At 50.8% G+C, this 23,149-nt stretch overlaps 1 protein-coding gene and 1 long non-coding RNA gene across 13 annotated transcripts in view; one reads left to right on the forward strand and one right to left on the reverse strand.

The window, feature by feature from the left end:
- Nucleotides 1–2,629, forward strand: LOC114105942 (uncharacterized). 2 transcript variants are annotated; one of them, XR_003585116.3, is made up of 3 exons: nt 1–60; nt 161–213; nt 2,426–2,629. It is a non-coding gene; the product is annotated as an uncharacterized lncRNA (long non-coding RNA). The 2 variants fall into 2 exon arrangements; XR_003585115.3 differs by having other exon boundaries at nt 164–213.
- Dazap1 (DAZ associated protein 1) overlaps nt 2,389–23,149 on the reverse strand; it is a 26,883-nt gene continuing 6,122 nt past the window's right edge. For 3 of the 11 annotated variants that reach the window (XM_027952665.2, XM_071604567.1, XM_027952670.2), the window contains exons 2-12: nt 20,512–20,552; nt 19,651–19,817; nt 19,305–19,370; nt 17,081–17,191; nt 15,663–15,711; nt 12,089–12,171; nt 9,239–9,392; nt 7,903–7,932; nt 7,499–7,639; nt 5,348–5,524; nt 2,389–3,333 (exon numbers count right to left, since the gene is read on the reverse strand). In XM_027952665.2, coding sequence (XP_027808466.1) covers nt 3,158–3,333; nt 5,348–5,524; nt 7,499–7,639; nt 7,903–7,932; nt 9,239–9,392; nt 12,089–12,171; nt 15,663–15,711; nt 17,081–17,191; nt 19,305–19,370; nt 19,651–19,817; nt 20,512–20,552 — 1,195 coding nt within the window. In that variant the 3' untranslated portion in view covers nt 2,389–3,157. The other 8 variants (XM_027952667.2, XM_071604571.1, XM_027952666.2 and 5 more) reach the window with 5 other exon arrangements.

The following is a 23,149-nucleotide window of genomic DNA, read 5'->3' on the forward strand; positions in this document are numbered from 1 at the left end:
ATAAGCCTGGCCTTGAATGTGATTCTCCTTCCTCAGCCTGCCGGGTTGCTGAGATTACAGGTATGGCCACCAGACCTGGCTTGTTAATGTGCCTTTGGAGGCTGGGTATATTCCCAGAAGTATCAGATTTGAACAGGTACTTATACGCCCTTGTTCACAGCAGCACACCACACCACAGCCTGGATGTGGGAAAGAGCCAAGCTCCTGTAAGCGGTAAGTGGATGGATGGACACACAGCATGGGATATGCTCACCTAGAGGGTCACTTGGCCAGGAGCAGAAGCGAGGTGACACACTGCAGCGTGGATGGACCTCGAGAACCTTGTGCTCTGTGAGAACCAGAGACTAAAGGACACAGGGTATGGCTCCAGGACAGGAGAGTTCTGAGATGGGAGGTGGATCCGTGGGTACAGGGCTGGGGAGGTGCTGGGAAGTTGGTGTTCATGAAGAAGGTTTCAGTTTGAGAAGATGAGAAATTCTGGGGTGTGGTGGTGACAGGTGTACAATGACAGGAATGTGGTCAATGCAACAGAACTGTGCCCCCAACATAGTTAAGGTGATGGGCTGGAAGTGTAGCATGAGGCTCTGTCTGATCTCTAGCACCACACACACACACAAAGATGGTAAGTGTTATGTGTGCATTTTACGGATGGGGCAGGTGCGGGGGGTACTGGGGCTTGATCCACGGACACTCTGTGAGACACATCCCCTAAATTTTTTAAACTTTTGAGACAGGGTCTTGCTGAGTTGCCCAGGCTTGTCTTGAACTTGTGATCCTTCTGCATCAGCCTCCCAAGTTGCTGGGATGACAGCACGTATGTGTATGTGTATGTCTCTACCTATATACCTCAGTGGTAAGCCCTGAGCATCCACTCAGTCAAAACCATGTGAGAGGAAGCATTAACTGAGGAAAACAAAAGGCCAAGGGAAATGGCAGGTGTGAATCCATCCATGACAATGCCGGAGGCAGGCAGTCGGAACAACCTGGCTATAGCTCAAATGAAAGGCTGGTCTCCCCCATCTGACTCCATGGTGCCTGTTTCCCTGCCTTCACCTGAGCTTGGGGCAAGCTGGACCCTCTGTCCACTTGGTACTGTTTTTTGTGGCCAGCAGCCCAGCAAAGGTCAGGATACAGGTTGGGCTTGACAGAAGGCACTGCCTACAACAGTCAAAGCAAGGAGCCGGGAGTCCAGCAGTCTCCAACTTCAGCCACAGCATCACGTGTGTGGAGGAAGGTGCCGGCTCCAGGCCTGTGGCTGGGTTCTCCGCCTACACAAGCCTCCAGAGCCCTGGCTGGGTGAGCCTGCAGCTCTGCCCGTGGGGGCAGGGGATGCAACTACATGGGAGCACAGGGCCTGTCTGGGGACAGCAGAAGCTGCACTGTCAGGTTTGTTTTTTTTTTTTTTTTTGTGCCACCGTGGAGCTCTTTTGGCTGGGTAGAAACCTGTTGACTTTTTTTTTTTGCAGTTGTAGATGGACAGAATGCCTTTATTTCTATGTGGTGCTGAGGATTGAACCCAATGCCTTAGGCTTGCGTGCGCTTTGCCACTGAGCCATGACCCTGCCTGAAACCTCTTGACTTTCTGCATATCATTTCCTTGCTAAGGGACTTGAATTTTGCAGGAATTCAATGGAAGGCGCTCGCACATGTGATTACAAGGGGTGTAGACGGAGGGCCATTCAGGAGCTGGTCCCCAGGTTCATGTAGGGGCTGGCTCAGTGGGCACCTGCCCTAGAGGGCTCAGGGTTACTCCAAGGCAAGCTGAGCTTTCCCTGCCCGCAAAAACCGAGTTGGGGATGAGGGCTTCTGGCAGTCTCAGTCATTTTTGTCGGTACCCAGCGTATTTGGATTTTTTTCCCCACTGATACCGGGGATTGAACACAGGGACACTGTACAACTGAGCCACATCCCCAGCCCTTTGTTTTACTGAGACAAGGCTGGCTCTGAACTTCCGACCCTCCTGCTTCAGTCTCCTGAGTCACTGGGATGACAGGCATGGGCCATCATATCCCAGCTAGCCTTGTTACATAGGCCCCCAAAGGCAATCTCATCCTTAGCCAGAACTAATGGACGTCAATTGCCATGGCCAGAGACAGGATACAACAAAACTCAAGGCAGGGAGATGGCTCCTGACCTAACTGCAGCCCCAGGCTCCTGGTGTGTGCCTCACAACCCACAGCCCAGGGACATCTGTAGTCACATCTGCCAGAACCCACAGGGCCCAAGGCCCACACCAGAATAATAGATCCCTGTGTCAGGTCTCTCTGCCCCTAAGTCCACAAGGAGGCCGGAAGCTGGGGCCCAGGCCAAGGGCTCGTCTGGGCTCCAGATCTTTCCCAGACGGGGAAGGAGGCGCAGGCGATGGAGAAAGAAAGCACACGACCTGGGTTTCTAATCCAAACGCACTTCTCTTTATTCAAACCAGGGTCAAACTGGTCAGTGGGAAACGCCCTAAAGCCATATGCCAAGGAGGTGGGCTTCCAGCAAGACCCTGCCTGCTGCACAGGGTCCAGGCTGCGGAAGTCAGTGCTGCCACGCGGCCAGCCAAGAGTGACCCACCTCCACAGCGCACTGCAGATGCTACCAGGCAGGCCGGCCGACAAAAGCAAGGAGTAAACAAAAAACAAAACACACTCAGTAGATTTCTTTAGCTCCCAGAGTTTCTGGACCAACAAGTCCCAACCCCCAAGCCAGGATCGAGGGGACCTAAAAACACCCCCCCTCCCACCAGTGCCGACCGAACCCTGTTTTTAAATTAAAAAATAAGCCAGTATACATCGTAGAAAATTTTCTCTTAAAAATCTCACAATTTGTAAATGTATATTTTTTCTTTAACATAAAAGTTTACAATATACGGTAAAACAAAAGGCTCAGGAAAATAATTTCGAAAAAAAAAAAAAAAAATGAAGAAGAAAAAGAAACCTGAAGTTTTTAATTAAAGCTGAAGACATTTTTTTAAACCCTGTTGTTGAACCAGTGACTTTTTTTTTATTGTGCTGATGGGTCAGAGAAAGAAATATATTTAAAAACTTCAGTCCAGTCACCCACAGCCAGCTCCGAAGCCTCTGCCCTCCCCCCTCCCCCCCAGGTTGTGATTGTCACAGTCCACGAGTCTCCAATCCTGGTCTCGGCCGGGGCGGGTTGTGTGGCGCTGCGGTTAGCGTCGGTAGGGGTGGAATCCTTGCACGTTGTGGTTCTGACCTCGTCCAAAGCCACTGCCACCGGCGGGGGGGCCCCCTGACCCTGGCACTGAGGGGCCCCCGTAGGAAGGGGGCTGCTGGCTGGGGTCGGAGAAGCCCTGTCCAAAGCCGCTCAAGTCCTGCCCGTAACCTGCTGGGGGAGAGAGGGTGTCAGCTCAAGATGCACAGCCCAGCCTGCTTGCTCTGCTTCTGAGCAACTCTGCTCCATTTTCTGAGGAAGGGTGATGATGTCTGGGCCTTGGAGCCCACGGGTCCCAGAGGGTGGGGGCACCAGTGGGGACTTGACCCAGGTGGGGCCACCCCGGCAGGGACCCAAAACCTGGGAATTTTTATCTTTCAAGACCACGTGAGCAGGACCCACACAAGAGAGAAAAGCAGCTTTCAGATCCTTTGTGGGTCTGGTGATCCGCCCCATTTCTACCTTGGCCCCATCCCCACATACCTGGAAGTCAGGGGGCAGGTGTGTGTCTAACTGGTTTGGGACACACCTGGAGACCCAGGACTACTACAATTTGCTTACACAGGATAGGCCTATGGTGCAGAGCATAGCCCTCACCTCCCTCATGGTAACCCTCACCACACCTGTGAGGCTGTCCCCACATCCCATGCCCACACAGTCCTCCCTTCAGGGCGGCCAGGAGCTCCAAGCTACAGACTAACTTGGCAGTGTTTAAGCCTCAACAAAAGCCAGACACACCTACACTACTGGCCTCAGGGGTGTAGGAGGTTCTTCTGGGAAAAGGGATACACACCATCCTCAAGTGGACAGAGATGGGCCCTGCGCCTGCCCACCCCACCACAAACTTTGAAGACCCATCCAGGCCCTCTGGGTTCCCAAACAGGGGTGCACATGGACACAGGTGGGCCCTCTGGCTCTGGGTGCTCCTGGGGCCAGCTGTGGTCAGTTGAGATCCTCAAACTGGCAAGGGGACCGTCCCAGAGGGCACCTCCAAGTATCCACCCCCGCCCAGGATGGCAAAGGAAGCCATGTCTGCTTCCCAGGTGCAGGCAGGTGGGAGGACCGTGTAGAAAGAGGCGGCACCTACCTAGGCCACATCACTGCTCAGCCTGACCATAAGAGTGTAAACAAAGAATGGGCCCGAAGCCCGACGGGTCTCGAGAATAGGTACCCAGGCCTGGCGAGAGACGAGACCAGGGTGACTAACCCACTGCGGCCAGGCAAGGAGTGAGCGGCAGACACGCACACTTGCACACCCCGCGGGCGCTTCGTGCTCCCCCTGCAGCTTTGACACATCAGGGCCTTGTGGTGGGCCAAGAACCAGCGCTGGCGGGGGTGGGGGGGTGAATGCAGCCAGGGCCTGGGCCCTCCAGAGTCATTCAAGATGGGCCAGTGCCTCAGACGGCTCTGGCTCAGTCCAGGCTGAGAGAGCACCTTTTCAGGTGCCCTGGAAGCCAGGGCCTGCCTTCCTCAGGACATGAGCTTAGACACCTTGGGACAGGGAGGCCCACATTCTTGGGATCCAACTGTGCAAATGTCCCTTGAGGAGCCAATGATGAGCAGAGCTCCCTCCACGGGGGTCACGGTACCAAACAAGGCTGGTCTTGGCACTGAGCTCATGCAGGGTGAGAGTGAGAAAAGCACAGACCAAGTCCTGTCTTGACCCAGTGTCCTCCCCTGAAGCCACCCACAGGAGTGACAAGCCGTGGAGTCCACCACAATGCCTCTGTCTAAGCCAGGGCTTGCTATTGACTCAAGCCTGCTCCTGGAATGGGGTCTGGCCTGCAGGGTACCTAATGACACAGCAGAAACAAATAATCATGGGGCAGAGGGCCTGGATAGCCCTGACTAATGACCTCTAGCGAGGACACAGGAGAGCATCAAGCCCGGACAATGATCACAACATCCACACCATCTTTCTGTGACCCCAGGAGGCACCTCCCCCTGACCCGGTCACAGCCTCTGGTTGCCAAAAGTACAGGCTCTGGCCACCTGCTGTGGGACCACCACCTTTCTTGACAGGTTCCCCCCTAAGTTCCGCTAGGCCCCCGTTGCTGCCACCAGTTTTCCAGCAGCCTCTGCACACTGGCGATCTGCCCTGCTGCTGCTTCCTCCAGAGTGTGCTGGTGGCAAACACATGGAGGGAAGAAGACCAGCACAGGACTGGGGGGACGCGCTGACCACTCACCATACTGACTGTAGGGGAAGTCTGGCTGGGCTGCTGGGGGTTTGCTCATGTCTGGGGCGGCCTGAGATGGAGGTGGTGGGAAGGCCAGTGGAGCTGCCCCAGGAGTGGCAGGAGGAGGAGGGACCCCAGGAGGGGCAAACTGATCCGGCGGTGGAGGTGGAGGCCCATAGCCAAAACCTGCAGACAGAGAAGAGCAAGGCACAAGACACGGGGTAAGGCCACAGGGTCAGCTGGATGGAGACCCACAGACCAGCCCCACAGGAGCTGCAAGATGGGATTTCCATCTAAAACCTACAGAAGGGACTATGGATCCTTGCTCCTGGGACATGACCCTAAGGAAACAATGACTGTCGAGGCGATAATGGTGTGGCCACAGGACAGAGTACTAGGCAGGAATCCAAGCAGCGAGGAATTCCACTGCAGATCTTTCTTTAGAAACAGCTGGACACAGCTTTGGGAAGGTAAGTCATCTGAGCTGTCTCAAAGGTAGGGGCCAATGGCAAGTTTTCAGAACAGAGCAAAGGGGTGGAAATGTGGCTCAGTGGTAGGTATAGTGCCTGCCTCACATGGACAAGGGCCTAGGTCCAACCCTCAGAGCACCAAGAAAAAAAGGGGGAAGGGTACTAGAGAGGACTACCATCCCACACCCTGATGCTGGGCTTCAGACCACCCAATACTTCCCTTTTTTTAATTTCTTGGTACCAGGAATTGAACGCAGAGGTGTTCAACCACTGAGCCACAGCCCTAGCCTTTTGTTCCTTCTTTTCTTTTTTTTTTTTTTTTTTGTGGTGCTGAGGATTGAACCCAGGGCCTTGTGCATACAAGGCAAGAACTCTACCAACTGAGCTATATCCCCAGCCCTCCCCAGCCCTTTTTATGTTGAGACAAACCCTCACTAAGTTGTGCAGGGTCTCGCTAATTTGCTGAGACTGGCCTTGAACTTGAGATCCTCCTGCCTGAGCTTCCCAAGCCACTGGGATTACAGGAATGTGCTACCATGCCCAGTTTAGACTACCCAATTCCTGTCATTAAAAATAAGTTAGAATACTCTATATCAAGAATTGACAAATCTTTTTCCAACGGCTAAACTGTAACATTGAACTATCCAACCTGGGACCTGGCCACATGTGGCCTCTGATTCCCCACAAGATGTGACTGGTCCAAACTGTAATATATCCCAAGTATGTAACACACCGTATAAAGGACAACACAAAAATCAGATTATAGAACATTCATGCTGGATGACAGGGTCAGATAAGGTGACGTAATCTGAGAAATAGGTGCTAGAAAATCCAGTTGTCTAGGGGGCCTGAGTGCCCTTCTTTGGAAGGTGCCAAGTCCCCATACCTAGAGAACATGAGCAAAGTGCTCTAACATTCTAGGCATGGTAACTGATTTTACACCTACATCTTTGATTTAAAAAGCCAAGTATATGGAAAATCAATTAAGAACTAAAGTTTGGGGATGGAGATGTGGCTCAAGTGGTAGCGCGCTGGCCTGTCATGCGAGAGGCACTGGGTTCGATCCTCAGCACCACATAAAAATAAATAAATATATTGTGTCCACCTAAAACAAACAAACAAAAAAAAAAAATTAAAAAAAAAAAAAGAACGAACTAAAGTTTTATACCTCAAATACACCTCACTACTGTTTTTTTGTTTTTTAAAAAAAAAAAAAACAGGTGTATGAACCCAGGGATGCTTTACCACTCAGCCACAGCCCAGCCTTTTTAAAAATTTTTTTAAGGCAGAGTCTGGATAAATTGCTGAGGCTAGCTTTGAACTCACAATCCTCTTGCTTCAGCTTCCTGAGTTGCTGGGATTACAGGAGTGTGTCACTGTGCCCAGCTTCCCTCACTTCTAAATAAAGAAGAATGGAAGAAGTCCAGACACCTCACCTCCTGAGAAATGAAGAATGAGAGCAAGGGTGCAAGGTGCAAGGCTCAGTTTCTGCATGAACCTGAGCTCCGTCAGTGCCAGGAGTGGGTTCAAGGCAATTAGAAGCCACCTGTGCAGTCTCTGTGCTTCACACCCAAACAGGGACGGGGGCAAGTGTCATGGCCAATGTCCACATGAAGCACAGGCCTAGTCAGCTCCAGCGCCAGCTCTGATGGGAGAGGAGCCCTCCCGAGGGGGCCCAGCCAAAACTTACTGAACTGTGGTGGGGCACCATAACCTTGTGGGAAGCCCTGAGGAGGGGGGAAGCCGCCAGGAGGGGTGGACACGATGTAGGAGGTGAACGGCGGGGGCGGTGGGGGGGCTCCTCTTCCCGCAGGGGGTGGTCCGTAGCCACCTGGAACACACAACGCAGGGTGAAGGGCAAAGAGTGTCAGACACAAACCCCTGGCCACAGCCCAGACCCAGGCCTGCCAGGGCCTGTATCGGGCCCCTCCCCTTCTTCCTCACCAGGAGAGGAAGTAAAAGAAATGATCTCAAGGGCCAGAGAGACACTGACAACGGCTTTACCGGCCATAGACAAGACCAGACGTGAGCTCTGAGAGTCGGCCTAGGATTTCGGATTCTGCTCTTTCCCTTTCTCTAAAAACAAGGACTCACCAATTGCCTGTCCTGCTGGCACCCACATTCCTAGATGAGAAAACAGAAGAGAAGGGTTGGTGCCGAGTCCTCCCAGTATTTTGATGCCAAGTAGTTGCCACGAGTAAGCGCCACCAACTGGGGCTGACCCCCGGCCCCACCTGAGGCTCAGAGCCCAGGGACATGGGTGGCACCAGGTGAAGCCTTCCTCCTGGGTCTTCAACACAGCCCCCTGATCAGTATGCCTCCCAAGTGCCTCTCCACTGGCACCCTACCACCTGGTGGTAGTCTCCTGACTGGGTACATGCCTCCATGGCCTCTGAGCCTTGAGGAACACAGGGACAGTCCCCATGGCAGTCTGCATGCCTGGGCATAAAAAAAATGGTTTCCCTGGCTGAGGCTGGGGCTCAGTGGTAGAGCACACCCAAGGCCTGGGTTCCATCCCCAGTACCACACATGTGTCTCTCTCTCTCCCTCTCTCTCTCTCCCTCACTCACACACTCACACACACACACACACACACACAAAGAGAAAAGAAAGAAAGAAAAAGAAAGGTGTGCCTATTCCATCTCATTTCCAACAGGGAGAATTCTCAAAGAAACCCTCAGGCTCAAGGTGTGGAGGAGACCACAGAGAATCCTGATACCATGGCTCAGAGAACAAAGTCCCCCAGGCAGGCATGTGTAAGCTCACTTGCTCAACACCTCCTGTAAACTATCGGCAGCACCAGCTACTGGTGGGCCGTGAAGTGGAGGGCACACAGCTTGGCGGAGGTGAGAGCAAATGCACAGACCCAAGTCTGGCAGGTTTTCATGGTGCCCCTGGAAGTGCTGCCCAACTGCCATATTGCAGGCAGCAGAGAACTCTTCACACCAAGTAGGCCACTTCTGACCCTCTGACTGCCCACTCAGATCCACCACAGCCCTTCCTACACCCTTGCACATGGGCAACAAGACAAGGAATCTCAAAACAGATACTCCAAGGAAGGAAGACCCACTTGCCCAAACTGCAAGCAGCACCTAAGCCACACTCAACCACACCACCGAGGGTTAGGAAGATGGCAGAGCCTTTTGTGCCCTCTGGACGGTGACTATACCTATGCCTGCACCTCGGCAGGGCTTCTGAAACAGCTGCTCAGAACATGTGGCACTGACACAGTGGGGCAGGGGGAGCTCTCCCACTTTGGCAAGGCCTGCCAGTGCCCAGAGAGCAATGCTGCTCTCGTCCCACAGCTCTGCCCATCAGGTAGTTGCCTGAAGCCAAGGCCCAGGGGACCCATAGCCCTCCAAGCAACATAACAGTAGCCAGTTGATCCTTGAGCCCAGGTCTGGTCCCTCCAGGGCCCTCAGAGCCTTACCTTGTGGGCCGTATCCTTGTTGCCACGTGGGCGGGGGCTGGCCTGCCCAGCCGTTCGCGGCATTGGGCACGACACGGCTCCCCCACTGGCTGGCACCTGGCTGTCCGGGCGCTTGGCTTTTGCTGTCCCGAGGCTCGGCCCGTTTAACTTCCACCTAAACAAACCAAGCTGTGGTTTAGGGAGAAGCTACAGCCCAGCGCCCCTTCCCTTCAGACACACCCTCAGTAACTTACAACTACACTTAGCATCTTACGACTTAAGACTAAGTACTTAACTATAAACCTTATTTAGGCCAGTACTTTTTTTCTTAATTTTTTTTCCTTTTTAATTTTTTTTTTTTGTTTAAAAAAATGTTTCTCAGGTACAACAGATACAACTGTAAAGACAGCCTGTGCCCCACCCGCTATGAACAGCAGAAGGAGCCAGGAACCCTCAGGAGATCTGTGTACGCAGAGGTATCTCACTCCAGCTAAGACAGTAGCGCCTCCCTCGACAGGACAATAAGGGACCAGCACATGCCCAGCCCTGTCATGGGCCCAACTGGCCACGAGGGCCTCTTAGAGCCCACCCCATTGCAACTTTAGCGCATACCTGAGAAACACAATTGGTTTTGACTTAAATTTTTATTTAAAATGTCTAATGGAAGATAAAGACTTACCTTCCCCAGGCTAATGCTTAAAGAATCTCAATTAACTCAAAGGAATGTCAGAGGGAATGGATGTGATAAGAGAATCTTACATTACATCTAACAAAAAAAGTAAACAAACATGCAATAAAATGGACATTTGAATCAGTAAGCAATCTTCATACTGTGTTAGGCAGCAACCCAGACCTCTCCCCAGAACTGGCTGGAGCCACAGCCTCCGAAACAAGGACAAGGGGCTAGAACAGCATGAGCTAACTGTGCGTGACCTAGTTTTTCTGAGCACAGGGGCTGACCTGCTTCATGCATCTTTTAAAATATGGGCAGACCGACAATAGCAAAAACACCTCCCCCCCCCCCCGGATTCCAGGGCTGCCTCAGCTCTCAGGATCCCAAATCTTTCTTATTTTTATGATAAATTTTAATAATAATGAAGAAACAATGAGTCCACCTTGAGGGTTTCAGTCTGGAGGGATAAGCATTATGCCTTCAGAATTCCTTCAGAGATAACAAACAGGAAGCGCAGCAGAGGCACAAAGTCCCCCCACCTGCCCACCGCCCCAAGGACGCTCTGTGTGATGGGAACAGATCCTGTTAGCTCAAGGCAAGGCGATGACAGGGCCACCCGGCCGCTTCAAAAGACTCAAGTTAATGAGTCTTCACAAGCGCTCCTTATGGGAATTTGATTCCTGCTACAGAGCAAAGCAGTCCTTGTCATTCAAAAAACTCCTTTACCCTTTCCTATCAGAACAAGGGATGCTGTCACCTGGCACTTGGGCTTTAATTACCTTGTGCATCCCAAACCCTTTACAAATGGAAAGCCCCACCAAGGGTTCAATGGTGACCAGTGAAGGTCAGAGACGGCAACCTGGACTCCTGTGCATCCATCTAGCTTGTAAAATGAGTACCACCAAGGTCACCGCAGCCAAGTCATACAGGGCTGGGGGGAACCCAGGGGAGGTGCCTGAGGACAGAACAGGGACATGTACTGAGCTGCCCTTCCTGCCCTACATATCAAGGCCATACTTTCTCCAAATTCTCAATGTCACAGGACCTTAATACACTGCACGCAGAATCCTTTAAAACTTTTCACAGCAGTCATGCCCCTTGCAACCTGCATGCCAATTTTAAACTAAAAGCTGCAAGAAATGTCAGAACAAGGTTTGTCTCCTTCTTTAGTTAGGTCCAAATGGAATCCATGAAGTCTGCAACCAAAGCTAAGCCACTGGGAACACAAAAACAACCACTCACTCCTCTGCTGCTAACCAAGGCTCTGGAAGGGAGACTTCAGAGCAGGCAGGGCAGAAACCCCCAGAGGTGACTGTGGTCTCACCTGGGGACAGAATCTGAGAGAGTAGGAGTTATGCAGCATGAAAGGCCACATCAGAACCACAGGCCAGGAGGCCTGGCATCACAAGGAGTAGGCGTTCCAAGCACCAAGACGATCCTGTAAAGATGCAGGCCCCTGAGCCTTTGTGAACCCTGAGAAGCCCACTCCATGTCACAGGAGTCCTCCTACCAGATATTCTCAGAAAGCGCTAAAGGTCCTGGTTAACCACGGTGAGAGGCCACTCTGACACCACCCAATGAGGACTGGCTGTGCAATAGAATGCTGGGGGCCCTGTGTCCTGTCCCTGCTCGGCTGTGGCAGCAACACAGTATGAAGATGAAACAACCAGAGGTCACTTGACTGCACGGTGGTTAAATAAGTACTATCGAGAGCATGTGGCTGGTCCCGGAGTTTCACAGTAAGTGACCCAATTTAAAAAACCAATCCTTCATGATGTTTTCGTGTTTCTTTCAGTTTTAAGTGGAACCTCGGATCTCAGAGGCCCTTGCTCATCACATTACAGGTCAGCATTACACAAAGGGGGCTGGGGCAGACATCTGAAGGAGTGGTCGCTGAAACCAAGCCTGAGGCAACACTGCGATCTCACTGGAGGCCAGCCCAAACACATCAGGGCGCTCCCATCCCCAGTACCACCCAGGCCGCCCAGGGAAGGGGCTCCAGGAGCGAAGCCAGATGGCCACCCTGCTCAGGAAGCATGAGGCTCCATGGTAGAACCAGGTCCAACTTCACAGTCAGCAATCCCAGATGAACTTGTCCGATCCTCTTTTCTACTAAGGAATTTTCCTTTCCAGTGAAATCCCTCAGTTGCCTAAGACTTGGTTTGGTCTTAAGGTAAAATAAAACTACAACTACACACTTTTTTGCCCATGATGTCGTGAAAATGCATGTTGACAGCCTGGTCCACTGATTGTTCGTCCTCGAAAGTAATAAATCCAAAACCTAGCCAACGACGAAGAGTGAATCAAGGTAGCAGGGTGTTGTGACACAAAACAGGATGATGAACAGTATTAGGGAGGGACCAAGGGATCGGCCCAGGGTTTCAGCTAAGCCCCGTGTAGAGAAGGTACAGCCAAGGGCCACGGCTCCCAAGGGAGCCATCGACCCAACAGAGTGGACAGACAGCGACGTCTGCACTCTGCACCAGCTGACTGAGGTCTCTACCCGACACTGGGCGGGCTGAGTAGACGCGGGCTCTGTGTCAGGCACACTCTGGGGAGGAGAGGCACATCTCAGAGAGCCTCAGCCAGTGAGGCAAACAGACCCCTGTCGTCCAAGGCCTGGGCCACTGTCCTGGCTCTCGTCCATGAAGACGACTGTGAGCTGCCCCTGCGAGAGGGGAGACCTCACCAGGAACCCACCTCAGTCAGGGGTGTGCGCATGGGTGCATTTTTGCTTTTCTGAAACCCAGGATTCTCCCCCTTGGCTTGCAATTTGCTTTGCAGCTAGTGCTGACAGCAGCCATATATCGTTCTAAAGCGTTAAACAAAGTACAGAATCTACCACAGTGAGTGCCTCACTAAGCTTATCCAACACTGTTGGGTAAGCCCAAGGAGTCCTACCAGAGGTAACATATGTATGTTTATATGCATATATGTATACAGGTAAATAAATAGGTAATACACAAAGATACAGGCCACAACGGGTTCCAGCAGGTCAAATTCTGCTGTCAGCAGCAAGAGCAAGAGGCACCATGTAATCAAAAAAGAAAATTTTAAAGGAAAAAAAAAAACAAAAAAAAACAATTTAGCATTTCCCAAACACAAGAAAGTGGCAGTATAAACGAAGTTTGGTTGGTCTGGGGTGAGCACAGCCACCCAGCTAATAGAGTGTGTCTCCTCTTCTATGGGTAGGAGTGACCAGAGTCTCCTGTCTGGTCTGAGTAGAATGAGACCGCAGAGCACACTGGCCTCCAAGGCGGCCTGATGAACACTACTACCTCCCGATGGCCTGGTACTTGGGCACTGAGAAGTGAGCAGCAAACTGCTACCCAAAGACCTCAGAAGAACAAAGATGGACAAGGGAAAGCCAAGAACCAGGTTGATAGGGGCTGTCATCTACGCCAGGGTCACAGGGCTGCTACAGAGCATTGAATGGCAGAGGGACAGCGTGATACAGGCAGCACTGTGCACCAGGAGAGAGGCACGAGCTGGTGGAGAAGGGACACAGGGTTTGAGCAGGCAAGGGGCCCTGGTAAGGAGCAACTGTGGACAGGGCTTCTCAAGCTTATGGACTGTGGTGCTGGAGCACTAGGTAGAGAAGTTCTAAGCAAAAACTGTGGGTAGGAAGAGGAGGGAAATGGGGAAGAAACGGCAGCTCAGGAATTGGAGGTGAAAAAGACCACAGCAAAGGAACCAGGTTCGGGAGTCTTCTGATTTGCCCTATGTGTGCACACGTGCATCTGAGCATGACTGCACACCCGCACGCACCTGCAGGGGTCAGGACACAACAGGAGAGGAGAGGAGAGAAAGTGAAACCATGAGGGCAAAGCACACAGAAGGGAGCACAGGTTGGAAAGGAAAAAAACCCAAGAACAAAGGGAGTGTGAGGTGAGCGGATGCAGCAGGCTGGAGCGAGTGTGAGGCCAGAAGTCAGGAACACGGGGAGGGCCAAGTGGGGACCATTGCGCAGCAGCAGGAATTTTCACACCAGGAGATGGTGTGTTGGGAACACAGGGACGGTCTCGCATACCGGGACATACATGTCCACTATTTTAAGTAAACCGAGACAAGGAACAGGGAGAAGGGAGACTGGAAGGGAGGCAGACTAGTTCTTAAAAAGATTCAGCAAAGCCAAGAAGACAGGGACTTGCTGTCTGGGAGGACCTGCTAACCTGCCCTCTGATAATCTGGCAACCCAGGGACAATTCCCAAGCCTGATGGCTGAGTGAAGCAGGAAACATGGGTCCCATGCCTGCCAGAAGCTTCCTCAATGTCAGCCCCTGTTGCCTCCCACCAGCTGGGCTCAGCGACCCTAGCTACTTCCAATCCTGATCAGACAAGCACAGTCAGAGCAGGCGGACAGCTCTGCACAGCTGCATTGGGACCAGGAGCACCCAAGAGCAGCCCTCAGATTCCCAAGCACTGGAGGTTCACAAGATCAGAGGCAATATTTGGAACACAACATAGGTGAAGAACGACATATTAGAAAGTTGACATTTTCTCAAACATCAGGAGTGTCTGAAGCCACAGGGCTGGCTCGGTCCGTGTACAGTACAAGAGGCGGTGGGCCGTGGGTAGGGAGCCCAGAGCAGGCTTTCTAGGAACGATCTGTCTGTCAAGAGGCGGCAGCGGGACAGAAACACACTGAAACTTCGTTTACACCCCACTGGAGCAAAGCCGCTCCCTCCTCTGACTGCGGGACGGGCCTGTACCTGTGTGATATAATTTAGCACCTGGAGAAGAGAAATCTAAAGAGATATCGTTAATCACAAACAATTCACAGAGAGAAAAGGAAAACAGCTTACTTAACATTACTGTACTTTACTACGAAACACTTAAGTACATCGCTAAGCACATATGTCTACGTTAAATTAAGACTTAACAGCTTAATCACCAAATGAGCAACACGTTCCTTAACCATGGATAAGAGGAGGATGGAGGTTCAAATGGCAAACTATTCTCCAGCATGGCGGGCACATGCTGCGGGCTAGAGCCGCTTGGCTCTAAGGGGTTGCCTCCGCCTGACCTCAGGCAGATGGTGCGTGAGGGGACGTGTGACATGGAGCCACTGCACAGACCTTGAACTGGCAGGTCTGCTCACGTGGCTAGTCCAAAAGCAGCTGATGAACCAAAAACATGGGCAGCAACAAATAGCAGCAGCCACAAAAAAAGAAAAAAAAAAGGGGGGGGGGGATGAAAGTGGGCACCCTCACCCACTCAGACCAGCGCAGACATACAGGTGTGGGAAGCTTGGGGAAGGATGCAGGAGGGCATGAGGCAGCGCCTCACCCCTCCTCCCACCTGCCCCTCTGGCTGAAGGGATAAAAACGAGGGGGTGGGAGAAAAGCATGGGATGGACAGAGGGAAGCCCGGATTCCAAGCTGAGCTGGGTGGGTACAGCTGGCACATGAGTGGGACTGGCCACACTGGTGAGGATGGGATGACACAGGTGTGAGAGAGAAGCTCAGTCTGCAGAACCACACTCCTCCAGGAGACATTTAAAACAGAAACCACATCAAAATTCATGTCAGGTCATAAAAACTTCACAAGAACGAGCCAAAAACAATGTGTGATGTCTGACCTTGGGAAGCACAGACAGGCTGAATGGAGCTGCGCAGGGGAGAGCCTACATTTTAGCGGTTAGGTCTCCAATTTGTCCTTACTGAGCAATGTTCCCTACGACCACCACCTAGCCTGTGTCTAAGGGGGTGAGATAGTTTGCCATCTGAGGGGGAAGGGGCACAGGTCAGGACAAACTAGATTAGCCGTTACCTCGAGGCCTCTGCTTTTCTGCATCATAGATCATAACCACCTCGGTGACCTGGAGAGGAAGAGAGCAAAGTGAGGTGCAGGTACTATTTCTCTTTCTAGTAAGAGCCCCAAGCTCCAACTTTTGTGAACACCACGCTTGAGCTTGGGAAATTTTAGGGCCAAGGTAAGCTTTATAGGGTCTAGTGTATGAGAGCCCAACGTTGATGGGGTGGACAGAACAAACTGCTTTGGCCCCAAGGCTCCTGGGTAGGCACAGGGACACCAGCCACCAGGCTCAGCCCACTGCCTAACAAAATATTTGCAGAGAAAGGTGAGGCGACCATGATCCCAACTGCATGTCCTAGCAGGGGATGTGACCTAGGAGAGTCCACAGGTACCCTTCCACTAAATATATTTGAGGGAAGTGAGGCTTAGTCAGGTGAAGTAAGCTTGGACCTCATCACTGCAGGCAGCTGTGGGCTCTAGGATTCAGGCAGCAGCACCCAGTCGGCCAAGGCTCTGTACTCTGCCCCTGCCCAGTACTCCTTCCTCCCTGGCCCAGCCTGCAGCACCCTTAGGAACACCTGATAAAAAGACTGCAACCAGAGCTCACAGGCAGTCAACAGCTGATCCGCCGGCCAAGCCCATATACCTCACTCCAAACAGAGCTGTGTCCCACCGCAGGCCCTCCCCAGTGTCAAGTCCCAGGGCTGACTGAACATCTCATAGGCTGCTCCACCAGGGCACTGAGTTCCCTGCAGGACTCCTCAAAATCTAAATTTCCAAAGGAATTCTCAAGGATTTCAGTCTTTCCCAGAAAAACCACTTAGGGGTAGCTTTGCCATCAGAGAAAACATCAAGGAGGAAATGGGTTAAAACATCTGTGATGCCAGAGAGGCCTGGAGGATAAGTGAACTTGCTTCCAGACTGCTGGGCTGTTTTGCCGATGCAGGACCCAGGAAAGCACCTCACCAGACCAGCCCACTGTACCTGAAGGCTGCTTCCTCACGGGCACCTGGTCTTGGGCCTTGGGGAGGGGAAGATGCTAACCTCAGTGTGGACCTGGTCTAGGGCCACCCCTCCAGCAACCAAGGGGCAGGATGACTTCTTGGGCACAGCTGGCTCCACAGCCAAGCCAAACACCATCCTCTTCACTACCATTATCTGATGCTTCAAACCATGATGGTCACAAGACAATCAGAAGGGCAATCGTGAAGTCCATCTAATTTAGCACTTGCTGGAAAAGTCACAGGAACATTCTGCTGGATCTCAAATGATCATAAAGAGAAAGGCTGGGTCTTGTTTTCTTTTTTTTGGGGGGGGGGTGGGGTGGGGATGGGGGACATGGGAATGTGCAGCAGATCCTCCAACTTTAAGGAGGCCAAGGATGGGAAGCACCTGCTGGGACCAGCCAGCACACTGAGGCACAAGGAACTTACCACTCCAAATTTCTTGAAGTATTCCCTGAGCTCTGTCTCACCACAGTTGTGAGGAATTCCACCAACGAAGATCTTGTTTGATTTACTGTTATCGCTCCGGGGTCCTTTCTGCTGTGTTGAGGAGGAAAAGGGGATTAGCTTGTGGTAGGACTTCAAACACTTCCCATTAGTTAGGTGTGACATCATCTTTGCATCTGTCCTAAGAGTCAGCTGAAAGCCAGACCAAACACACTCTAAAAATCCAAAGAGTCAAAAGAACACAAAAAACTGGGGCTGGGACTGGGGCTCAGTGGTGGAGTGCTCGCCTAGCATGTGCAAGGCCCCGGGCTTAATCCTCAGCACCACGTAAAACTAAATAAATAAAGGTTAAAAAAAAAAAAGAACACAAAAACTGAGCTGAGATGACCCACTTCTCTGGTCATATATGGAGACTGTAATCATGGCATTTCTGCAAGGCTGTATTTCAGGTAAGGGTGAACACAGCACACCTTACGTCCCACCTCAGCTATTCTAAACAACAACAGCCACAACCATTAAAAGCTCTGCAAGCCAGACTTGATGGTGCACGCTTATTGTCCCCGCTAGACAGAGGCAGGAGGGTGGCTCGAGGTGAGGAGTTCAAGACCAGCCTGGGTGACATAGTGAGACCTTGTCTCAAAAACTCCCACAGCTCTGCAATGCAAAGCTAGAGATTTTGAAGGAGTGAGGAGAAGGCAGCTTTGAGGATCATAGACAGCTGAGAAGCAACTGCAAGATATGTGCTCCTTCTTCCTGCCCCTCTGTTTCCAATCCCGACTTCCTTTCCCTATCCAAGGACATCATGTTTTATGTTGCCCCAACTGCTTTGGATTAAGAGACCAGACTTTGGGGAATGAGAGTTCACTGCCATGATGGGTGATGGTTTCGTGGGTGCACAGGTCAGTCAAGTCATCAAGTTACGCAGTTTATTTTTTTTTATGCCTAATACATCTTATAAAATGGCTAAGAGACTAAAATGTCTTAACTAGGGCTCAGTGGTAAAGCACTCGCTTAGCAAGTGTGAGGCACTGGGTTCGATCCTCAGCACCACATAAAAATAAATAAATAAATAGAAAGAATAAAGGTATTATGTTAAAAAAAAAAGACTTAACTAATAACCAGACAGAACATAACCCTTGACTGGACTTCAGGAGACAAGAGATATTTGTGAAGCAATTCTGGAAACAGGAGTACAGACCAGACACACGACATCCTTAGGTGTGGCGATGGTGAGGGTGGGGGATCTGACTTTAGGAGGACACACCACTAGTTAGGAGGGATACATGTAGTCAGACATAGGCATAAATACACATAAATATTTGGCAAAATTTAACAGCTGATGAATCTAGTGGGATATTTAGATATTCACTGTACCAGTCTTCCAATTTTCCTGTACTTAAAAAATTTGAAATATAACATTGGGGAAAAAAAATGTTGCAAGGGTCTAAAGTCTCATCCTCCATAGCAGCTAGAATACTGCTAGAAAAGCAGATTCTCAGGCTCCACCCAGCCCTCTGACCAGGGGCACCTGGAGGGGTCAACTCAGCGCTATCCAGAACTCTCTATAAAGACAGGAGTGCTCTCCATCTGCATTGCCCCATGAAGTTCTAGTGATGCAACTGCTGGGCCAGGCAAAGGCAGTATGTATGCTGGCAAAACCCAAAACCAACTAAACACCACTCAAGGATGATAACTGTACCTGAGCAACAGGGACCACAGTTCATGAGAAACCCTTCACCACAGGATGGGGTTTTAAGTTCAGTTGACCACCTTACCCATGATCACTTAGGACCATTAAGAATTTTCTTGGTTACAAGATAAAATGCAGTACAGGCTAAAACTGGGCAATTATCAATTGCTCCAGGGTCATCTAGAAGACCTCTACTGCTCTCCTGCTTAATGAGCAACACCACCAGAGGAAAACATATTTTCCCTTTAAATCTGCCCAAAGTACACACAAGGAGGCCAGGCGCTGAGGGACACGATGCAATCCCAGTGACTTGGGAGGCTAAGGCAGGAGGGTTGCAGGTTCAAGGTCAGTCTCAGCAACTTAGTAAGGCCCTAAAGCAACTTTGCAAGACCCTGTCTCAAAATAAAATAAAAATGCCTAGGGGTGCAGCTCAGTGGCAAAGCATGCCTGGGTTCAATTCCCAGTTAAAAAAAAAAAAAGCATTCACAAGGAGGCCTCCCAACCCCAGCCTCTTACCCATCCTTCCTTTGGCCGTGTTCGCTCTGGCTGCATTCCCCGAGGAGTGCATGGCTTCGGGTCGATCTGTAGGAAGGTTCAAACCAGCCCATTGTGAACATAGGCTACTTTCTCTAGAAAAGAAGGTGTTTCCAACAGCAGCCAGCTTCATGGCACACTGGCCCACACAGGCCACCCAATTGGCCCAAGCCTCCAACAGCTGGTCCAAATACCAAGGCCCAACCCCTTTAAATCCAGCCCACATTAAAAGACTCTAAAATAAACATCAGTCAAAGTTCAGTCATAGAGTTAAGCTGAAGGAATGGCAAACAAAAGACAGGGCAGGAAAGAATGAGAAGACACTTACATTCCGGCCGTCCAGGGTGTGTGGTCTGCTGGCCAGCACCGTCCCCACACAGTTTGGGTCTTTAAATTTGACAAATCCAAAACCACGAGACTGGTTGGTTGTTTTATCTTTCATGATAACACAGTCAACAACTTCTCCATATTGGGAAAAGTAGCTGCGCAGAGTCTCTGCTCAAAGATTGGGAACAAAAACACAAACACACACAAACCAGGGCATTAAGCAAACACATCTAACAGTTGGAGGGTGCACATGCACACTCACTTGCTTCCTTCCAGTTCATCGGCCTTACCTGAACAAGTCTGGGATGAGCAACACATGAACTGGCTTAGCAACTAACTGCTGAGGGGAGGAAGAGGGCCCAGAAGAGGTACATGGAGATTGGCAAGGGAAATTCTGCACGACAGATGCATTACATCCTCATAAATTAGAAAAGGGACAAGTGACCATAGCAATAGCAGATAGCTCTGTTCTGCTTCATAGGAACAGGAGAGCAAAGCTTAAGGGGATGCAAACATGACAACATTTGAGTGACAACCAGCAACCCAGGAATGCTGACTTGATTCTGAACAAAATGCTGACTTGATTCTAGCAAAACCCTAGACCTCTACCCCACAGTGAATAGTTCTGACTCCATAACCTTCTTGTGGCTTGCAACTGTGGGCCACAGTCTTCCTGTGGCTCTGACCAAAAAGATCAAGACCAATTTAACAGATTCAAAGGGAACACCACTATCTCTGCCCCTAGACAGCTCCCAGTCAAATGTCTCCTGCCCAGAAACCCAGACAATGTCCAAGGACTTCAACAAATCCCAGGCAGTAGCAAGAGATGAGGTCAGGGAGCCTCACAGCCTGCAGCACCTACCTTGGGTCGTGCTCCAGTCAAGTCCGCCCACAAAGAGCTTCCTGCAATTCAACAGAAAATGTTCAGGATCAACTTGACTCTCAGCTCAGGATTGTTCCCATCCCACCATGCCAAGAATGTAATTCAAACAAGGAATATTGCAAATGGGCTCATGTATGTCCCCTCTGGAGCATACACAGCTACAGCTTTGTCCACACTTTTGTTCAGACATGAGCAATAATTCCAACTTGTACCATAGGTGTGTCATAGAACCCTCTGACTACATGAAATCATGCTACTTCCAAGTGGGGCTTGGAAATTCCAGCATCTGCAAATATTTTATAATCAGGAAAAGGAATTAAGGAATCTAGATTTGATTTTTTTTGGGGGGGTGGGTAACTAGGGATTGAACTCAGGGGCACTAGACCACTGAGCCGCATCCCCAACCCTATTTTGTATTTTATGTAGAGTCAGGGTCTCACTGAGTTGCCTAGTGCCTCGCCACTGCAGAGGCTGGCTTTGAACTCGCAATCCTCCTGCCTCAGCACCCCCAAGCCTCTGGAATTACAGGTGTGCAACATGGGGCCAGCTTAGATTTGATTTTAACTGGAAAAGAAACTGACACGTAAGATATTTGTCCCACCCAGCCTCTGAATTACAGTTAAGGGTGTGGATTCGGTGCTGGAGCCCTATACCCACATCCCCACCTCAAGGCAGCCTTTTTGGATAGATGCAGGGGGCTTTCATGAAGAATCCCATCTCCAAGGTCTCAGCTTTCCCAGTTCTCAAGGGCCAGGCAGGACCCAGGTTGAACAGAAGCAGCCAGGGGCAAATGCCCTGAAGGCCTGGGTGGAGCCAAGGCTGTGCTTATCTTCTGTTGCCCAGAGCACCCACTGGGCACAGCTGAGACACACACGGGGCCTCAGAGCTCACCTGCCTATGGGGCCTCAAGATTCCCCCAAACTCAGGGGGCAGGCCAGGTGAACCAGCTATAGCTTGCATGTCCTGCCCATTACATCAGGAAAGAGAACACACACTCATCAGTTCCTTCATCTGAGCCTCAGCTGTGCCAACCCCATCATCACCCTCCCAACTAGACCATCTTCAGAGACCAGAGCACCTTTCAGGCTTAGGGTCACCACCTGAGACACAAGAAATCTTCTGGCATCACTAAAAACGCCAGACCACCATACTACACTGGGCTCTTCTCAACCCCCCCACCTCTGGCACTCTAGTACTGGGGGTTGAATCACTAACCATACCCCTAATACTTCTCTTTTTTTATACCTTTATTTTGTTTATTTTCATTTCATGTGATGCAGGGGGCTCACGCATGCTAGGCAAGCACTCTACCACTGAGCCCAACCCTATCACCAGAAAGGTACAAACCACCATTTTCAAAGTGCCAATAAGCAAGCCCTGCGTTGGCCAGACTAGTTTAAGCTCTAAGCCTCATTTAAATTCCAAATCCAAAACTTAGGTATTAAGGGTGAGAGACTAGAAAGGCCGTTATCATCACAGCTGACACAACTGGAATAGAACCTGCAGATCACATAAATGGGCCTCAAGATGGCACTCTACTTTGGGAAACAGGACACCTCATGGTGTCCAATCCTTTCTAAACATTTTTTATTTTGAGGTAGGATTTCATTAGGTTGCCTAGACTGTTCAAACTGCAGATCCTACTGCTTCAGCCTCCCAAGTGGCCAGGATGACAAGTGTGCCCAGTCATACCCGACTTTGAGACAAGACTCTTCCCCAGTGAGCAATGTCCCATCAAGGGAGCTTAGAGCCAAAAGGAAGCTTCCTCTGACAGCTCCTGACAGCTGCCCCAGGAGCAACCCTTGCAAGGCGGCTGATGCACCCATCACTGCTTAAATCCATGACCATGACCCCTCTGTAAATGCCAGCTTCCCTTTGTCAGCCCTTCTGTCAAGGATTGTTCCTACTCTTTTCCTCCAAGGAAAAGTAATTTAGATTTAGTGTGAAAAACAATTCCCCACCACCAGAAAGGTACCCACCACCATCTTCAAAGTGCCAATAAGCAAGCCCTGCGTTGCCCAGTTCTTGCATGGGGAGATGAGAAGGGCAAGGATGCAGAACCTTCCTGGAGACAGATCTGTAAAGACATGTTCCAGGGGAGATGTGCTGATCAAGCAGCCACAGGAGGCTCAGGTTTAGGCCTCATTAACTTAAAACCATGAGTATCCTACACACCTTGGAATGGGGCCAGAGAGTGCTGAGGTGAGGCCAGGCCAAGCAGGCAGACAGCAGGCCTCTTTGTGCCTCACTCCCCACAGACCGAGGGCAGGTCTGTGGTAGGCCATAGGTGAGAAGGCTAGTGACATCCACAGAAACCAAATCAAAGCAAATCCCACCTTACCAAAAAATACCAGTCTTTATTTAGCACCGTCTCCAAGCAAAACAATGAGGGGATAAGCAGGTGTCCTCCTCCAAGCAACTCAATCTTTGCCAGGGCTGCCACTGCCAGGACAGAACTGGCCAGACTAGTTTAAGCTCTAAGCCTCATTTAAATTCCAAATCCAAAACTTAGGTATTAAGGATGAGAGGCTAGACAGGCCATTATCATCACAGCTGACACAACTGGAATAGAACCTGCAGATCACATAAATGGGCCTCAAGATGGCACTCTACTTTG

The sequence above is a fragment of the Marmota flaviventris genome, chromosome 1 (assembly GCF_047511675.1).
Source record: "Marmota flaviventris isolate mMarFla1 chromosome 1, mMarFla1.hap1, whole genome shotgun sequence".
NCBI classification, from domain to species: domain Eukaryota; kingdom Metazoa; phylum Chordata; class Mammalia; order Rodentia; family Sciuridae; genus Marmota; species Marmota flaviventris.